At 39.8% G+C, this 19,008-nt stretch overlaps 1 protein-coding gene across 4 annotated transcripts in view; it reads right to left on the reverse strand.

Moving 5' to 3' along the window:
- LOC144683564 (protein phosphatase 1 regulatory subunit 12A-like) overlaps positions 1-19,008 on the reverse strand; it is a 301,353-nt gene that overhangs the window by 162,317 nt on the left and 120,028 nt on the right. For all 4 annotated transcript variants that reach the window (XM_078546708.1, XM_078546707.1, XM_078546709.1 and 1 more), the window contains exons 4-5: positions 7,447-7,606; positions 5,240-5,384 (exon numbers count right to left, since the gene is read on the reverse strand). In XM_078546708.1, coding sequence (XP_078402834.1) covers positions 5,240-5,384; positions 7,447-7,606 — 305 coding nt within the window. The remainder of the gene's footprint in view (positions 1-5,239; positions 5,385-7,446; positions 7,607-19,008) is intronic.

Below are 19,008 nucleotides of genomic sequence, written 5' to 3' on the forward strand. Positions count from 1 at the left end.
TCATCATTACTTGTTGGCTACAAAGGCATATGATACAAGGATAACTTCATGTTAAGAAAAAGCAAAGCTCTGTGCCTTCCACTGAAATACAAGAGGCCCTCAAACAAATTAACTATTGGCTTTCAGTTACTCATACAGCCTTAAACTAGGCGAAAAGAACAGGGGACAGAGATGTCAGAACAAAAGGATGTTTCGTACTTCAGGTTTTCTTTTAGAAACTAAACATTGGAATGGTTTGGGGCTAACGAGATGTTTGACTCCAGGAATACTCTCACCAACTGAACATTTGTGATACCCACATGCAGCTTTTGTTTTCTTCTTTACATAGATAGAATGTCAAGACATACCCGCCCCCTTTCACTCTCCTGGAGTATTATACCAATCAGCTATAGGTTTAGTGTCAGTTGGATAAAGGTATGTTGCTCATTTCATTGTTAAGGCATTGTGCCAAAATTTGAACAGGGCCTATTCCTTGAAAATATTTTTCTTCCTGAACTATGTGACCTCCTTTCCATAAAAGTTCCGATAAAATGCCTTAATAGCAGAGGAAAAAAGTTCAAACAGCAGACTAGCCAGATTCAATTTGTACCAGCTTAAAATAACTGAGGAACATCTCTCCAAACAATCTAATTAGATTCAATCTTTAAAAGTTTTTTTTAAATTTTGGGAGCTAGGGTTCAGTATCCTGTGTGAAATACATTTCACCAGGAAGTTGAGAGCTTCATAGATAGCATGTTTATAGATGTGGTCACCCTGTAGCTTAAGAGTATACGGGGAGAGGGGGAACGGGTGACCACCAGTCAAGAATAAACAGGCACGAGTCCCCCGAGTGCATCCCACTCTCCAATCAGTTGTGAATACTGATGAAAGTGATGGTTCGTTGGGGAATGCAGCCAGAGCCAAGTCCGTGGCACCACAGGTGGCTCAGCTGTACAAGGGGGCATGAATAAGATTGGAAGACCAATAGTGATAGGCCGTTCGATAGTTAGGGGAATAGACAGACGTTTCTGCAGCCACAGAAGTGAATCCAGGATGGTCTGTTACCTTGCTAGTGCCAGGGTGATGGATGGCACTCAACGGCTGCAGAGCACCCTTGGGGGCAAGGGGGTAGTGAACAGCCAGCAGTTATGGTTCACAACGGTACCAATGACATAGGCAGGAGGGATGTGGTCCTGCTGGCAAAATCTAAGGAACTAGATAGAAAATTAGCAAGTGGGGCCTCAAAAGTAGATTCTCCAGATTACTCCCAATACCACATATGAGTATAGATATAGGAGGAGAAAGCAGATAGTGTCCCTGGAAAGATGGTGTAGGAGGGAGGCCTTTAGATTTCTGGGACATTGGGATCAACTCAGGGGAGCTGGGACCTTGGCAGATTGGACGGGTTGCACCTATATAGAATCGGGATGGAGTTCCTTGTGTACTAATTCGCTAGTGCTATTAGGGAGGGATTAAATCAACTTGGCAGGGGTGTGCGAACCAAGACTTAATATCAGACAGGAATACCAAGGTGCGCTGAATACTGGGAGAGATACATAGCACTAGAGTGAGAAATAGTAAGTTGGGGTCAGAGTAAGGGAGAAAGTAATAAAATCTAAATCAGAGATAAAAACAAAAAGCTAAAAGCTACTGCGGATGCTGGAAATCCAAAACAAAAACAGAATTACCTGGAAAAACTCAGCAGGTCTGGCAGCATCGGCGGAGAAGAAATCAGTTAACGTTTCGAGCCTTCATGGCCCTTCGGCAGAACTGAAGCATAGTTAGGAGAAAGGAGAAATATAAACTGGTTTAAGGTTGGGGGGGGGGGAAGAGAGAAGTTGAGGGTGTGGTGATTGTGGAGATAAGCAAGCCGTGATAGGAGCAGATAATCAAAAGATGTCTAAATTTAAATCAGGGTTACTGTGCATGAATGTGAATAAACAGAATGGGGTAAGTAAGATTGGTAATATACAGGTGCAGACTGCCACATGAAAATACAATCTAGAGGCTATAACAGAGACCTGACTCAAAAAGGGACCAGACTGGGAATTAAATTTTCCTGGATACAAGGTGTTCAGGAAAGAGGAAAGGAAGAAAAGGATGAGGGGGTGGCAGTATTAAGAAGGACATTGCAGTGCTGGAGAAAGAAGATATCTCAGAATCTATTTGCCTGGAGCTAAGAAACAGAAAAGGTGCAATTACATTGCTTAGTGTAGTCTATAAGCCACCAAGATGTAGAGAAATAAATTTACAAAGAAATTACAGGGAGGAGGAAGAATAGAATTATGGACTAGTTATAGTGGGGACCATTAATCATCCGAATATAGACTGGGATAAAGGAGAGTGGCAAGAGTTCCTAGAGTATGTTCAAGAGAATTTTCTATAGCAGTATGTTTCCAGTCCAATGAGACCTGGTTCTTGGGAATGAAGTGGGCCAAATGGATCAAGTGTCAGTAGGATAACATTTAGGGACAGTGATCATTGTATCAAAGTTTAGATCAGCTATGGTAAAGGACAAAGAACAAGCTAGAGTGAGAATAATTCACTGGGGAAAAGCCAACTCAATGGTGTAAGAATGGACCTGGGCCAGATAAAATGGATTCAAAGATTGGCAAGAGAAACAGTAGCTGAACAATGAGCTACCTTTAAAAAAGAGATAGTTTGGGTACAGTCAAGGTATATTCCAATGAAGAGGAAAGGTAGGGCAAACAAATTGAAGGCTCCTTGATGACAAAAAGATATAGCGATTAAGATGAAGAAGGAAAAGTGTGCTTATGACAGATGGATAATACAACCAACAACTAAGTTGAGTATAGAAGGTTCTGAGGGATGGGATGGATGCAACATAGATAGGAAATTGGCTGAGTTCCAGGAAGCATGGTGGTTAACTGGATGGAGGAAGATCTGTAGTGGAGTTCCCCAAGGGTCAGTGCTGGGACCCTTGCTTTTCCTGATATATTAATGATCTAGACCTTGGTGTACAGGGCACAATTTTAAAAGTGGATGATACGAAACTTGGAAGCATTTTGAACTGAGAGGAGGATAGTGTAGAAATAAAAGAAAACAGACAAGCTGGTGAAATGGGTGGCCGAGTGGCTGATGAAGTTAAATGCAGAGAAGTGTGAAGTGATTCATTTTGGTAGGAAGAACAAGGAGAGACAATGTAAAAAAGTGTACAATTATAAAAGGGTGTGCAGGAGCAGAGGGACCTGGGTGTACACATGCCTAAGTCACTGAAGGCAGCAAGACAGGTTGAGTGTGTGGTTAACAAATATACAGTATCTTAGGTTTTATTTATAGGGGTGTAGAGTACAATAGCAAGGTTATGTTAAACTTGTATGGAACACTAGTTCGCCCTCAAGAGGTGTGTTGCATCCAGTTCTGGGCACCAGAGTTTAGGAAAGATATGAAAGGTGCAGAAAAGATTCACAAGAATGGTTCCAGGGATGTACAGCAACAGGTTGGAGAAGTTAGGGCTATTTTCCTTGGAAAAAAGGTGGTTGAGAGGAGATTTGATAGAGGCATTAAAAATCATGAGGGATCTAGACAGAGTAGATAGGGAAAAATTGTTCCTACTGGTGGAGGGATTGAGAATGAGAGGACACAGATTTAAGGTAGATGGCAAAAGCAGTGGTGACATGAGGAGAAACTTTTTCATGAAGCAAGTGGTTAAGATTTGAAATGTTTTGCCTGAGATTGTGGTGGAGGCAGGATCAATCAAGGCAACCAAAAAGGAATTGGGATTATTTTCTGAAAAGGAAGAATATGCAGGGTTACAGGGAGATGGCAGGGAAATGGCACTAGGTGAATTGCTCATTTGGAGAGCTGTCACAGGCATGACAGGGCGAAAGGCCTCCTCCTGTGCTGTAATAATTGTGATTCATGAACAGTCTCAATCCATTTAGTTAATAAACACAAATACTTACTTTGTTCCGTAGTCGGAGGCTGGGAACTTCAGTTCCCAGCAGGCCTCCGGCCTCCTGCAAGTGCGCCGGCTAGGAAATGGCCGCACATGCGCAATTCATATTTTTTTTTTAAAACGTAGTTCAAGCCTTTCACGCACATGCCGGCCGGGAAAGGACTGCACATGCACAGTTAGTCTTTTTTACATTCTTTAGGCCAGGAACCGGCCTTGCGCACACGCGTGGAGAAAAGGAAGCAAAGTGAAACGACACAAAACTGCAGGTCAGGTGAGCTGAACCGGAGTGCCATTAGAAGGAAGGTGGCCCAGAGAGTAAGACATAGGGAAGGGGACAGGGAGAGGTCCCAGGCAGGCCAAAAACAGATTAGAAACAGATCCTGTTAAGAAAGGCTGAGAGGAAGGAGCAGAGAAATCAGTTCTATATTAAAGAGAGAGCTGCGAGAATTAGACCTGAAGTAAAACGGGCTCGAGAGAAGCCCAGAAGATCCGAAGGTTGGTGACTCTGTGCTGTGGGCCATAAAGGCACAGGTGCCCTTATGGAATAGAGGTGTTCTGCCTGACATGGCCAAAGATCTGAAAATGTGCTTGGAAGATGAAGCTCGAGTGCACTCGGAGATCCAGTGGAATGAAATCTTGGAAGGCAAGAGTGAAATCCTGGAGGGGGATCCTTGTTGAAACCGTCAGAATGGAAGCAACATTTGGAGAGAATTCCAAGGTGAGTTCTTCAAAGGTGGAGTTTGGAAATCCTCGTAAGAAAGACAAGTTTCCATCAGACTGATTGGCTCACAATGTGACAAACATCTGGGTGGGTTGTTGAGAAATCCATTGAATCTGCTTTGGTCACATCTGTCATTTACATTGGAGTGTTGTGTGGCTGACCACTGTTCGCTAGTTGGTTCATATGTACTGCATACTTACCCTGAATGTTAGAGAAGAAGATAGATATGCTAAATTATTTTATCTTTCTGAATATGTGGCTGGGGTGAAGGAATAGTAAATATTTGAATCATATTCTCGTGTTTGTATTGAAATATTTCCAACTTTTATGTCTGGTGTAATATAGTTAATTTTTCTTGCTTAATAAATATTTTATTCATTGTGTTAAAAGCTGATCAGCAGGCTCCTGTGAATGTGTTCAGTAATGTTCCTCCATGGTTTCAAAAAAAAAAGGTTAGGATCTATCAAGCTAAATTTCACTGTGGGATCTGACTTGTCCAGTATTATCAGCTGGGATCATAATAATTTCCAGTGGAACATTATTTCCCAGCAAGACTCAATTGCAAAATTAGGTTTTTAAAAAATTAAACAATGAAAATCAGTTTATTAAAAGCAACTGACCACTTTGTTAACAGCCTCCATGTCAGAAAAATTCTCCACAAGGATTCTACAGGCTTCATCTTTGCACCAGTGAGCAGCAGCATGCAGTGGAGTCCACCCATCATTGTCCTTGACATTTACATCATATCCAGCCTGTATCAGTAGCCTAGAAAATAAGCACCATAGAGTCATTAAGGCACAGAAGGTGATCATTCAATCCATTGAGTCCATGCCAGCTCTCTGTAGAACAATCAAATTATTCCTATCCCCCCATTCTATCTATCTCAAGAGCCCTTCAGGTTTATTTCCAGGTGCACATCCAATTTACTTTTAAAACCATTCACCATCTCTGCACCCACCACCCTTGTAGGCAATGAGTCCCACTCACTGTGTTAAAAAAGATCATCCTCACATCCCTCTGCACTCATGTCCAAGACTCTAAATCTGGGCCCCTAGTTGTTGTACCATCAACCGCTTTTTTTTTTTGTCTACCTTGTCTAAACCTGTCAATCTTGTGCACCTCTATCAAATCTCCTTCAATCTGGTTTGCTCGAAAGAGAACAATTCCAGCTTCTCTAACCTTCTCTATGGATAAAATCCTTCATCAAAACTATTTTAAAAATGGGATGCAATTTCTTGTCATTCTCTCCACTTTGCCAAATTGACCCTGTTTTATCCCTTTGGCCTTCTCCTCAAGGTAAAAATGCTGGAAACACCCAGCTGGTAAGGCAGCATCTGCGGAAACAAAGAGTTAGCATTTCAGGTTGATCACTTTTCCTAAGATCTTTCAAGTCTGAAATGTTAACTCTTTCTCTCTCCACGGGTGCTGCCTGACCTGCTGAGTATTTCCAGCATTTTCTGTTTTTTCAGATTTCCAACACCCTGCACTGTTGTTTTTGACATGCCTTTTGTAACTGATGCAAGATGGCATTCTGTGTGTATGGAGCACACCAATGATCACAAGTCGCATGGGGCATTTTCAGTTGAGCCCTGTCATACCCCTACTCAGTTAAAGCAGGGATTTCCCCTTCCCCAGCCCAGTGATGCGGAAGTAACTTGCAGCACCAGGCCTACCACATGAGTGGGAAATGTCTTGCACAGCAAATACTAAGGAGAAATCCAAGTCTTTCTGGATTTGATTACATACAATCATATGAAAAAGGAGAAGTAGGCCATTCGGTCCCTCAAGCCTGTTCTGCCATTCAGTAAGATCACAGCTTATCTGTTTGTGCTTCGAATTCCACATTCCCATCTACCCCCGATAATCTTTGATTCCCTTGCCTAACAAGAATCTATCCACCTCCACCTTAAAAAATATTCAATGACTCTGCTTCCAGCACCTTAAGGCAGAGAGTTCAAAGTTACAAGACTCTCAGAAAAAAACTCTCCTCATCTCTGGTCGAAAAGGGTGACCCCTAATTTTAAAACAGTGCCCCCGGGACTCACCTATATATAGTTTAGCACGAGCTACACTACAAAATAAGTCATGCACTGAGAAAACAATGGATTTTACTGGAAATGTTTAAATAAGGAATATGGTATTTTGGAAGAAAATACTCTATTTAGAGAAAGCGGAGAACTCATTTAGCATTTAGTTCTACACAAATAATAAGCAAGGTACACCAAACTCAGCAAGTAACTAACTTACGTAAATCAGGAAAGTTACATAGTCAATCCGTATCTTTGTGTTGAGAGAGCTGCTCTGAAGCAGGTGTGTGGTGAAAGGCAAGGGGGTTAATGGCAGGAGAACTGAAACTGGTATCAGTACCTGAACCAGAGAAAGGAAAAGGAAAAGAAAAACAGCCAGATCGCTAACCACTGACCCTGGATGGAAACATGAATATTTGGTTTTCGACAAGGAGAGGAATGAACTCAGCTGTAATCTATAGCTGAATGGTCTGCCAAAACTCAAGTCAAGGCTCATAGGTGAATGATGGCCACTTTGAGTAAGAAGCCAGAGGGTGGCTAGTGCTGTACATCCACACTGAATAAAAAGGATGATGTCTTCAGGGTACAAAAAAAATGTCAGGGTAGAAACAGAGCAACCCAAAAGATATGTTAGTCCATTTTATCATCTCAGTATAAAATAAGCATGCAGCCTTAGTCAGGAAGCAAAGGCAGCCAAAGGTACCTACATTATTTCAATAAATTCAAAGTGACCACAAAATATATTTTCACTGATGCTACAACTAGCAGATTTCATGATGTTTTAACTCCTACGTACTTACTTTAAGACCTCCAAATAGCCTTTTGCAGCAGCCACATGCAGAGCTGTACCACCTGATTTGGTGTTCCTTACATCTTCTATTTTGCCACTGTTCAACCACTGCCTGGCATCCTGGAGCATTCTGTGTTCTTCCTCCTTCCTTGCAGCCTCAACATCAATTCCTATGCAAGAATAAAAGCACAAGATGAACTTAATATTTTAGCTCCCTATATTTTCTCAAATATAAACTAATCTGGACACGCAAAACTCTGCGTGTTATAATTTTGAACCTTTGATGCAATATCCATAGTCCAGTTGAATCATTTAGTTGCATGCCTTATTTCTTGTCAACAGTTTAATGCATCAAAATTATCTATTTCTCACAATATGTTGTACACGTACCAAGCAACAAACTGCTTCTTGTTCTTTCTTTTTGAATATATGACCATTACAAACACCGGTAAATAACTGGGCCAAAATCAATTTTAGTCCTTATTTTCAGATGATGCATCAGCTTCACATCCACGATTCTACAGTGAGTATACATAATAGTAAATAATCCAGTATCTTAATAGTTTCTAAAAAATAATATACACCAACATTAACCTGTTTTTTTTTTCCTCTCGGCAAATGACACTGCCACCATTTTTAGTTTTTATTTTAGAATGCTGGTTGATTTATGCATACTCGCATCATATTCGTTACCAGTTCATATCTCAAGGATCCTGTCTCTTCAAGTTCATAGTTATGTAAATGTATTGTGTGATAGCTGGTCAGACTGGCAGAGGGTGTGTGGAGAAATAACTCGCAGGCTCAATAGACCTTGTGGCATCCTTTCTACACATCTTATGTTTATTAATTTAATTCACTGCAAGTTTCTTTATGTTAATCACACAAACGAACAAATATGATTTATAAACTACAATTGTAAGCTTAATTTTCAAATGTTAGAGCTGACCAGAATTACAGCAGCTGCATATAAACTGTTACCTCACCCTATTTGGTATGCAGGGATTCACATGCTATGGGAGGGCAGCATCACAAAGAGGCTTCTACTATAACAGATTTGTTCATAACATCGCCTTTGAGAACCACACAAAAAACTAAATGGTTTCAATTACAGATCGAGTGGGGAGGCCACAAGCAATATGCATCCATATTCTTTTCTTCACTTACGGGATGTGGGTGTGGCTAGGCAAGCATTTATTGCCCATCCCTAATTGCCCTTGAGAAGCTGGTAGAGAGCTGCCTTCTTGAGCCACAGCAGTCCCTGTGGTGTAGGTATACCCACAGTGTTGTTAGGATGGGATTCCAGGATTTTGGCTCAGCTACAGTGAAGGAGTGGTAATATATTTCCAAGTCACGATGGTGAGTGGTTTGGAGGGGAACTTCCAGGTTGTGCCATTCCCATGTAGCTGCTGCCCTTGTCCTTCGAGATGGTAGTGGTCATGGGTTTGGAAGGTGCTCCCAAAGGAGCCTTGGTGAGTTTCGGCTGTGCATCTTGTAGGTGGTGTACACTGCTGCCACTGTTCATCAGTGGTGGAGGGAGTGAATGTTTGTGGAAAGGGTACTAATGAAGTGGGCCACTTTGTCCTGGATGGTGTCAAGCTTCGAGTGTTGCTGGAGCTGCACTCATTCAAGCATGTGGAACTCCTGACTTGTGCCTTATAGATGGTGGACAAGCTTTGGGGGGGTTAGGAGGTGAGTTGCTCACCACAGGATTCCTAGCCTCTGACCCGCTCTTGTAGCCACAGTGTTTATATGGCTAGTCCAGTTCAGTTTCTGGTCAATGGTAACCCCCTCAGGATGTTGATAGTGGGGGAATTCAGCAATGGTAATGCCATTAAATGTCAAGGGGCAATGGTTAGATTCTCTCTTGTTGGAGATGGCCACTGCCTGGCACTTGTGTGGCGCAAAATGTTACTTGCCACTAGTCAGCCCAAGCCTGGATATTGTTCAGGTCTTGCTGCATTTGGACATGGACATATGTTGACTTCATTGCTTTTTAATAAAATTACAGTCATATATGAATGCTATTCTTCAATATGTAACATTGACGTTTTTCAATAATTAAAATTAGATTTTCTTCCATAAAACCAATGTCAATTATAACTCCAGGTCATGGGTTGTTCCCAATTATGCTGAAAACAAAACTGGTGACATCTGAAGGAAAACATCACTGCAGTGTGGGAGCTTGGTATGCTTAAGATCGTTCCAGATTTGGCAATCAGCGGTAAAGGGACTATGCCAGAAAGCTGCCCACAAAGATTTAACTGGCTCTGTGGCGTCAACTGCCCCTTTACATCAGTTTTATTCTTGCGCCATCTATAGAGAATCTCTCACAACCATGAACAGTGTAGTCATCAAGCAAACTGAGCAGCCAATCAGACTAAAAAATTCTCGAACAGCAAATCAAAGTAAAAAGCAATAATCATTAACTTCTCTAACAGAGAGAGTAAAATAAAGATTGGGACATGCACAAATCGCATTTTTAATTAATGTTATTAAAATACTTGGCATGGAATATTTATCCCAACTGAGTTGACTTAAGAAATTACAATACCAGTGTGTGGTCTAATCTACTAACTAAAAATTGCACATTGTGGTATATAATTTCGACCTGTACTTGGTTTCCAGGTTCACATCAGGACTGATTTAGTATATAGTAGCTAACCCAGTGGATTGGAAGTGGGTGCTTAATGTGCACAGATGAGAGTAGCACCCAAAAATGCCAAATATTCCGATACTGTGTTATAGCGTGAGCACCATAATCAGTTCTTACATAAGCCAGGAAGGCAAATACAGGGCATAACATTCTGATACTGTAATGACATCTAATCCAATATTTAGCAGTTATGAATGGTATTTTACACCATGTGAAAGACTGACTGTAACCATGTTATGAAACTTACTATTGTATATACGACAATGCTATTACTAATCTCTATCATAAATTTCAATTCTCCTCAAATCTCACATTTTATTCTGACTTTTTTTTAATAAAGTCCAAGACCAAATTTCTATTTGGGATTGAGAGCTTTGTTCTATTCTAGTTTTGTTCTCATTGTCATTTTCTTTCTCTGCTCAGTTCTTTTGCCATTTATTGTATGATATAACCCCTGTTTTTCTTTTTATTCTTATTTCTGCAGATTCAACTTTTCAGTTTATTTTCTATTAATTTTAACAAATATGGATGCTTCAGATAGTTTTAAACATTCATATTTCAGGAGTTGAATTTATTCCATTTATTTCACATAAGTAGAAGATAAATCTACAATAACTGAAAACCATAGGAATAAGTACAAAACAAAAAAATGTAGTTACAAATAACTTCAAAATAACTTTAGTTTCCCGTAGTACAGAGTTCACAAGAAGAAACTAGCAGAAAATAAAGAACCTAACCTAGATTGTTCAATGTGGGAGCAGGTTAAAGTTAAATGGGAATGTTGGTACAGTGGCCACAGAATTGGGCTGACGACTGAGCTCCAAATTTAAATCTAGTGTCATTGTCATAAAATCCAACTGGTTTACTCAACCTTCAGGAAACAGGCCCTACCACCCCTACCCAACCTGGCATGCAAACGATTCTCATCCACACTAGATAGTTGACTTGCTGCCCATTGAATTTGCTTTACGCCATCACCTCAGAGCAACGGGAGATACGACATGTCAGCCTCGTCCATGTAGCTGAGAATAATTAATTTTATTTTGTATAAAGCACAACTTGCATCCATGTTTCAGTAATTAGCTAAACAATAATGCAAACTTTATGTGCAAGTCTATACATATGCAAGGAGCCACGAGGGAAATTTAAAGAATTGTGGACAACTGTTGTTCAAACTCCTTAGTCTTTGGAAAGGTTCAGAAGACATTTCAACTAATTGGCAGCTTTTACCACAATTAGAGGAGTAATGAATTAATGTCTGATAGTCAAAAATGAAGAGAAAACAAACCAAGGTACAAGCGCATAAGTCTTCAAGGCAAGTCAGGGGCCAACTATGATAGAAGTTTGGAATACACTTCTACAAAAATCAAAGCAATACTAGATCTATGAGAGATAGGTTTTGTTCACCAAAAGGTATTAAAAGATATGAGAGAAAGGCGGGTATATGGAGTTAGGTCACAGATCAGTCGTGATCTCATTGAAGGGCAGAACAAGCTCAAGGGACTAAATCGTATACTCTTGTTCCTGCATTCCTATGTTCTAAACTGCAGTTCACATGGTCAACCACTTTTACACCATTCCTGGTGAGGAAAACTTGTGTTTAATCGATAATCCCAAGCATGAATACATTATTTCCACAGATACACTTAGGATACCCAGCTTTACTTCAGCACCACCTCTCTCAAACTCGCCACTGTTTGTAAATTGTCAGACTGCTTACCCAGCATGCAGAACTGGGTGAGAAATTCCTCCAATTAAATATAGAGGAGACTGAAGTCATTGCCTCCGGTCCCTGCCACAAGTTCCATTCCCTTGTCACTAATTCCTTCCCTTTCCCTGACAACTGTCCAAGGCTAAATGAGACTATTCTAACACACACCTGGTCAGCCTCCCATATTCTACCCTTCGTAAACTTGGTTATCCAAAACTGTGCTGTCTGCATCCTAACTTGCACCAAACATCACCCAAGCTCACTGACCTATCCGACGCTTCAATTTTAAAATTCTCATCCGAGTTTTCAAATCCCTCCAAGGCCTGGCTCCGTCCTACCTCTGAAAAGCCTCCAAAATATCTCTGCTCCTCCTGGCTCTGGAATTCCTTCCCTAAATCTCTCCTCTTTACCTTGCTTTCCTCCTTTAAGACACTCCTTAAAGTTATCTGGGACTAAACTTTTGATCATCTTCCCCAATGGCTCCTTGTATGGCTTGGTATCATATTTTGTTTCATAATACTTCTGTGAAGCACCTTGGGGAGTTTCATTAGTTTAAAGATATTATATAAATACAATATGTTGTTGGGGATAAATGAACGATATTTACGAGGCTAAAATAGAATGGAGAATGAGAATGGAGTAAAATGGGTATGCAATGTGGCGTTACTTGCTAAATACTTCCGCAGTGTACTTGATTTGGATGTTAAAATTCAAATTATAAAGCTATTGCAATTCAAATGTGTGTTTCCATGAAAACTTTTTAAAAATAGCTAAACCAGGAAATCCAAGCATCCTGCACATTTATATTTCTAGATCTTCATCTGTACCCTCTTCTCAAATTATTGCTGTAGCTTTCTCTAAGAGGGGAAATAGGTTAGGCCATACTTGGAATATTGCGTGCAATTCTGGTCGCCACATTACCAGAAGGATATGGAGGCGTTGGAGAGGGTGCAGAGGAGGTTTACCAGGATGCTGCCTGGTCTGGAGGTTATTAGCTATGAGGAGAAGTTGGAGAAACTCAGATTGTGCTCACTAGAGCGACTTGATAGAAGTTTACAAAATTATGAGTGGCATGGACAGAGTAGATAGTCAGAAGCTTTTTCCCAGGGTGGAAGAGTCAATTACTAGGGGACATAGATTTAAGGTGAGAGGAGAAAACTATAGAGGAGATGTGCAGGGCAAGTTTGTTTACGCAGAGGGTAGTGAGCGTCTGGAATTCGCTGCCAGAGGAGGTGGTGGAAGCAGGTACGATAGTGGTGTTTAAGAGACTGCTTGATAAATACATGTTGACAAAATGTTTTAGTTGACGGGCAATATGATCGGCGCAGTCTTGGAGGGCCGAAGGGCCTGTTCCTGTGCTGTACTTTTCTTTGTTCTTTGTTAACAATTGAAAATAAAGTTTCTCATCAATATTGTAAATTAAATGAAAAGCATATTCCATGTTCATTGATATTCATCGAGTTGCATTAGTTTGTAACAAATTCAAAGCCTCGACTCCATTCAAGTACCTCAAGAGGGCAGACTTGCACTGTTTAAACTGTGAATTGAAATTAGCTGACTTCTGTTAGAATTAATCTTGTAAAAAAATTTGAATTATAGAAAAGGTTAATTTTGCGTTTCAAGTAATTTATTCTCTAATTATCTTCAAAAGGCTTGATGAAACAATTTGGAATGTACAAAGTCAAAGAATTTCAGATTCAGCACTTTATTTGGGTCATGACTAACGGTTGTAAGATTAAGTGTTTATAACATAGCTGTGAAATACAAACTGACCATAAGGTTTGTGCTACAATAGGTGCAAATTTCAGCGCAAATTGTCATGCTTTACAAATAAAGTACTTCAGTTTAAAAACTAGGAATTTTAATTGAAAGATGGAATTTCCATCTTCTAGCTGGAAGGCAAAAGCTCTAGAATCTAGATTCATTTTACTAATTTGGATTTGACACGAGTTTATTTGAACAAGTCAATTGATATTTTGCACATTTTCCTTCAATTATAGTTGGAAATACATGTAACTACATTCCTATCAAACAATTAATCTTCTTAAATGTTTATCAAATTCTACTTTTTTGTTGTCTTATTTACATAAAAACAAAAGTTGCTTGCTGAATTCTACAGTTCAACTTCAGTTTTGCTAAAAGAAATTTAGGCCTAGAGCTGGTTGGTTTCTTAGGGAGCTTCTTTTAAAAGATGATGTTACAGATAGGAAGAGGATTAATTTAAACAGTCCTGATTGCTCCTCTCACCACCTACCCGTAAACAGAAAGGTGTTTTGATTTTTGATTTCCCTCTTTATAAGTGGTGGCATATTTTCCCAATCCCTCAATTTTGGTGTGCTCCAATTTCTATTAACAGCTCCGAGCAAACTCGAGGTAGGGTAAACTCAGGACAACAGTTTATTCACACACAAACCCAAGAAGAGGGAGTGCAACATAGCCTCTTTTTTCACTCATACAATAAAAGGGGGAAATAGAGAAGGAAAGCGTTTACAGGGCAAAAAATCCACAGGATAAGCAATTATTGTTTCACGCGAGTCCAGAATCAAAGTCCAATGGTGTATTCTTTCAGAGTTGGCAGGTTGAAGACCAATGCTGGATAATTCACTTTTTCAGTAGAGATGATTTCCATGATGGGATAGGCACGTAGAGATAAATTAGTCTTGTAGGCACTGGTACAGAAGTTCCAGTAGAAACATTGTAGATAGGCCAGGCAGTTCAACCTGTACAGAGCTCTAGTTCTGAGCTGCTGCTTGCTAGATGGAAGAGGGCAAACTAATTGGCAGTCCAGGAAGACAGGGTAAATGGTTCTCCCAAGCATTGGGGGGAGACCTCATGTGATGTGAACCCCACTTCTTTGCTTTGGTTTGGACAAAGGATGTATATTCCTTTGCCTGGATTCTTGAGATGGTTAATGGTTCAACCATAAATAATTTCAAGAGAGGTTTCAGGGTCCTTTGTTCTATCAGACTAGTAGTCTCCATTGGCCGGGCCTGGCATAAGAAATGAAAATGGCCCTTGTGCAATTCCCTTGGATTTGATCTCAGCAGTCACAGGAGTCATTAGCAACTCTTTAGAGATAATGAAGTATTAGTTTCTCTGAATGCTAGAACATTCCTTTTGTTTGAGTCATGGCTAGCCATGGCTTCAGTAAATTTAAAGCCTTTGTCCAGTTTTTTTAAAGATTACCTGACACCTGGGATTACAATTTTCTTAGGGATTTCTGCCTCTTAGGGACTGAGACTTCTACAAAAACATAGACAATTTACTCGTTAGTTCCTTGATGCATGATCCAACATCCGATTTTTCTTTTGGCATCAAAAGACCAGGAAAATTAAGTATTGGCTACGATCCATTTTTAAATCCACCTTTATAATACATGTGGCATAACTGCTGGCTGAATATGTTTGAATTGTTTAATTTTCACTAACGTAATACTTTTTAATAGAGGAGGAAGTTGCCAATACTAGGGCTTTCATTACATTATTATGGCTTCCAAACCAATTTTTTAAATCTAAGGCAGCAGGGTGAGAAAGGTAAGGCAATTAACTGGACAACAGTATATATTACGACAGAATTGTTAAATCTCCATTAATCAAAAATGCAAATGCTTGTAGAAAGGAACCTGGTTCTGATTGATGGGCAGCTATATTTGAAAGCTCTTTAAATGCAAGTTTTGCCAATATCTGTGAGCATTGATTCATATCAATGTTGGGAACCATATTGGGAGACTATAGCATTTTGTTCAACACAAAAAACTTGTGCTGCAAACTAATACATGTGCTAGCTACATATAATACAGATAGATAATTCTGACTGAAGTTACCCCATAATTCCATGCAGCTAACAATACTTTATTTAGCCCCACCCTAAATGTCAATTTAACTATCACTAAACATATTTACAATGATATAGGATTTACACCATTAATTTGCACTGCATTTTTAACTTGATCTGAGGAGATTGAATTACATATTGATTGAACTACACAAAATTCAATTTTATGCAGACCTACAATAGACAGACTATATGCCATCACTTTAACAGTTAATGTTTAACATGTCATCCACAGCTCAGTGGTAGCACTCGCTCAGATAATCATGGGTGCAAGCCCCACTTGAGACACCTGCACTGCAGGAGATGCAGATGACGTTAAGCCGAGGCTTGGCAACATTCTCGGGTAGATATGAGTTACCCCATGACACTATTCAAAGAGGAGCAAGGATATTCCCTCTGTGCCTTGGCTAGCGGTCATCTCTCACCCAATACCTAAAAATAGATGAAACCAAAAAACTGCGGATGCTGGAAATCCATAACAAAAACAAAAATAAAAATACCTGGAAAAACTCAGCAGGTCTGACAGCATCTGCGGAGAGGAATACAGTTAATGTTTCGTATGACTCTTCAACAGAAAAGTAGATGATCTGGTCATTTATTTCACTGTTATTTGTAGGGTGTTGCTGTGCACAAATTGGCTGCTGCACTTCTGATATTTCAACAGCGACTAGATTTCAAAACTACTTCACAGAATTGTTATGGTGTAGGAGGCTGCCATTCAGCCCATCCCAGCTCTCCAAATGAGCATTATGACTCAGTGCCATTCTCCTGCCTTTTTCCCGTAACCCCGCACATTAGATGATTATTTAAATAGAAACAATGTCCTCTTGAATGCCTCGGTTGAACCTGCCTCTACCACATTTTCAGGCAGTGCATTCCAGGCCCAAACCACTTGCTGTGTGAAGAAGTTTTTTCTCACATCACATTTGCTTATATTGCATATTATGTTAAATCTATGCCCTCTCATTCTCAATCCTTTTATGAGCCAGAACAGTTTCTCCCTATCTAATCTGTCTAGCCCCCTCATGACTTTGAACACTTCTATCAAATCTCCAGTTAGCCTTCTGCTCTCCAAGGAGAGCAGTCCCAACTTCTCCAATCTATCTTCATAACTGAAGTTTCTCACCCCCGAACCATTTTTGTAAACCTCTTCTGCACTCTCTCCAGTGTTCACATCCTAAAGTATGACGCCCAGAGCTGTACACAATACTCCAGATGAGGTCTAATGATGTCCTATATAAGTTCAGCATAACCTCCTTGCTCTTGTACTCTATGCCCTATTAATAAAGCCTAGGATACTTTATGCTTTATTAACTGCTCTCTCCACCTGTCCTGCCACCTTTAATGACTCATGCACATATGTGCTCATGTCCCTCTGCTCCTGTACACCCTTTACAGTTGTACCCCTTATTTAATATTGTCTCTCCATGTTCTTTCTACCAAAATTAATCATCATCTGGAAAGTGCTTTGGGAAATCCTGAGATGGTGAAAGGGTTTATCTAAACTCAGTAATTTGACAAAAGATGTATTGTGGCCAATTTTAGCATAAATCTTTCACTTCTAGAAATGAATTCTAAATATTTTCACCACTGTTATCCTCTCTGACAAAAATCAATTAGGTGTGAACAGAAATACTGTTCAATGCATTGGAAGAGAAGGGAAGCTAGGTAAACACCTGAAAATGTGGCTCCATCTAAATGTGCAATTATTATATAAACACAGGCCAGGATTATATTTTAGCACACGAATCAAAACATTTTTCCCTTCTCATCACCAATTGACAGCGTTCTTGGGATGGTCAGAAGCCACGCAGCCATACGGATGGCCTGAAGGGGCTGCAACTGGTTGTTCCACATCATGGAAACATGGCATGATGGTTCCACTGGGGTTTGGAGAGCTCTCAACATCAGTCAGAAGCCTACTGATCGTAAGCAACCTAGAATCAAAAGCAATCACTCCAGGCCTGGGAACCAAGTATTATTTGTATGTCATCTTGCCACTTAATATAACACAGTAGAACAGTTACATAAAATTTTATACAGTTACTAGTCAATTGAATAAAGATGTTATGATTCACCATGAGTGATTTTTATAAGAGGAATTATGGTCAGTCTAACAATCTTTTGTTGAGATGAAAACCACAGAGAAAAAAAAACCACTGAACATATTTAACAGCAAATCTGCCATAATTTTAAACTGCTAGTTAATGCTTAGATATGGAAAGATAGAATCGAAAAGAAATTTCACTTCTGAATCCGCTTCAGAATTTAGTCTTTCTTAGCCGACTCCAAGAATCCTAAGCAAGTTTATGTTTAGTTTCAATATAGCTCAGTGGTCATTAGTTGGTAACAACTGGACATCATTCAGCACTTATAAAGTATGGTTGAGATGCATTGCTGCAGAATTTTACTTGATCCAAGAGTGCGAGATGTTGATATTAGGCAAAATATATTTCTCTTCATTATTTTGTTTCCCAAAAACCAGTTATGAGACAACAAAACACAAAAGGAAAATTAGTATTGCATTCAAAGCTGTCATGATGGTTATAATTAGATAGCATTTACACTGCATAAAACAGGCCCTTTGGCCCAAATGATCTTGTCGGTATTTTTGCTGCACACGGTATCCTACCACCACACTTGAGTCTGCTATTATGTTCACAGACAGATAACATAGGTCTGGTATATAAGATGATAGCATTTATGTTATACAATATTTGAAGATGGCAGCTGGATGCTGAGGTTAGCCGAGCAGAGATACCTCATGTTGATTTGTCTGCTCCAAGTTGATTTACATTTTTGCAAGCCCAGCATGCATTTAACGCTAGTATCAACATTATTGATGGTAAAATGTGAACTGAAGCAGAAACCCAGAGAAAAAGAATTGAAAAGCAGAAGTTACATTAAAATTACATAGAACCTTGTCCAGATCACACCTGAGTATTGTGCATAGTTCTGGACTCATTTTACAAAAAAGATATGGAGGCACTGAAGGAGGTGCAAAAACAGTACAATGGTGATATCAGAACTGAGAGTTAAACTATTTAAACAAACTGGCATCCTTTTCTTTACAAGAAAGGGAAAATGTGTGGAAGAACTTTTTTTTAAAACATCAAGTGGTAATGACATTTGAATTCGCTGCTTACCGGGGTGTTGGAAGGGGAGAAGATCAGTGATTTCAAAAGGAAACTGGATAGGCAATTGAGGGAAATAAACTTACAGGTCTACAGGAATACAGCAAGGCAATAGGACTGATTGGATGTTCTACTTAAAGTTGGCATGGACTTGATGGCCAAATGGTTACCTCCTGTGCCATTATGACTGTATGTGAAAAAAAAGGTTGAGGATTAACTCAATAGGGATCTTTAAAATTA

Source organism: Cetorhinus maximus, chromosome 8 (genome assembly GCF_964194155.1).
Source record: "Cetorhinus maximus chromosome 8, sCetMax3.hap1.1, whole genome shotgun sequence".
NCBI classification, from domain to species: domain Eukaryota; kingdom Metazoa; phylum Chordata; class Chondrichthyes; order Lamniformes; family Cetorhinidae; genus Cetorhinus; species Cetorhinus maximus.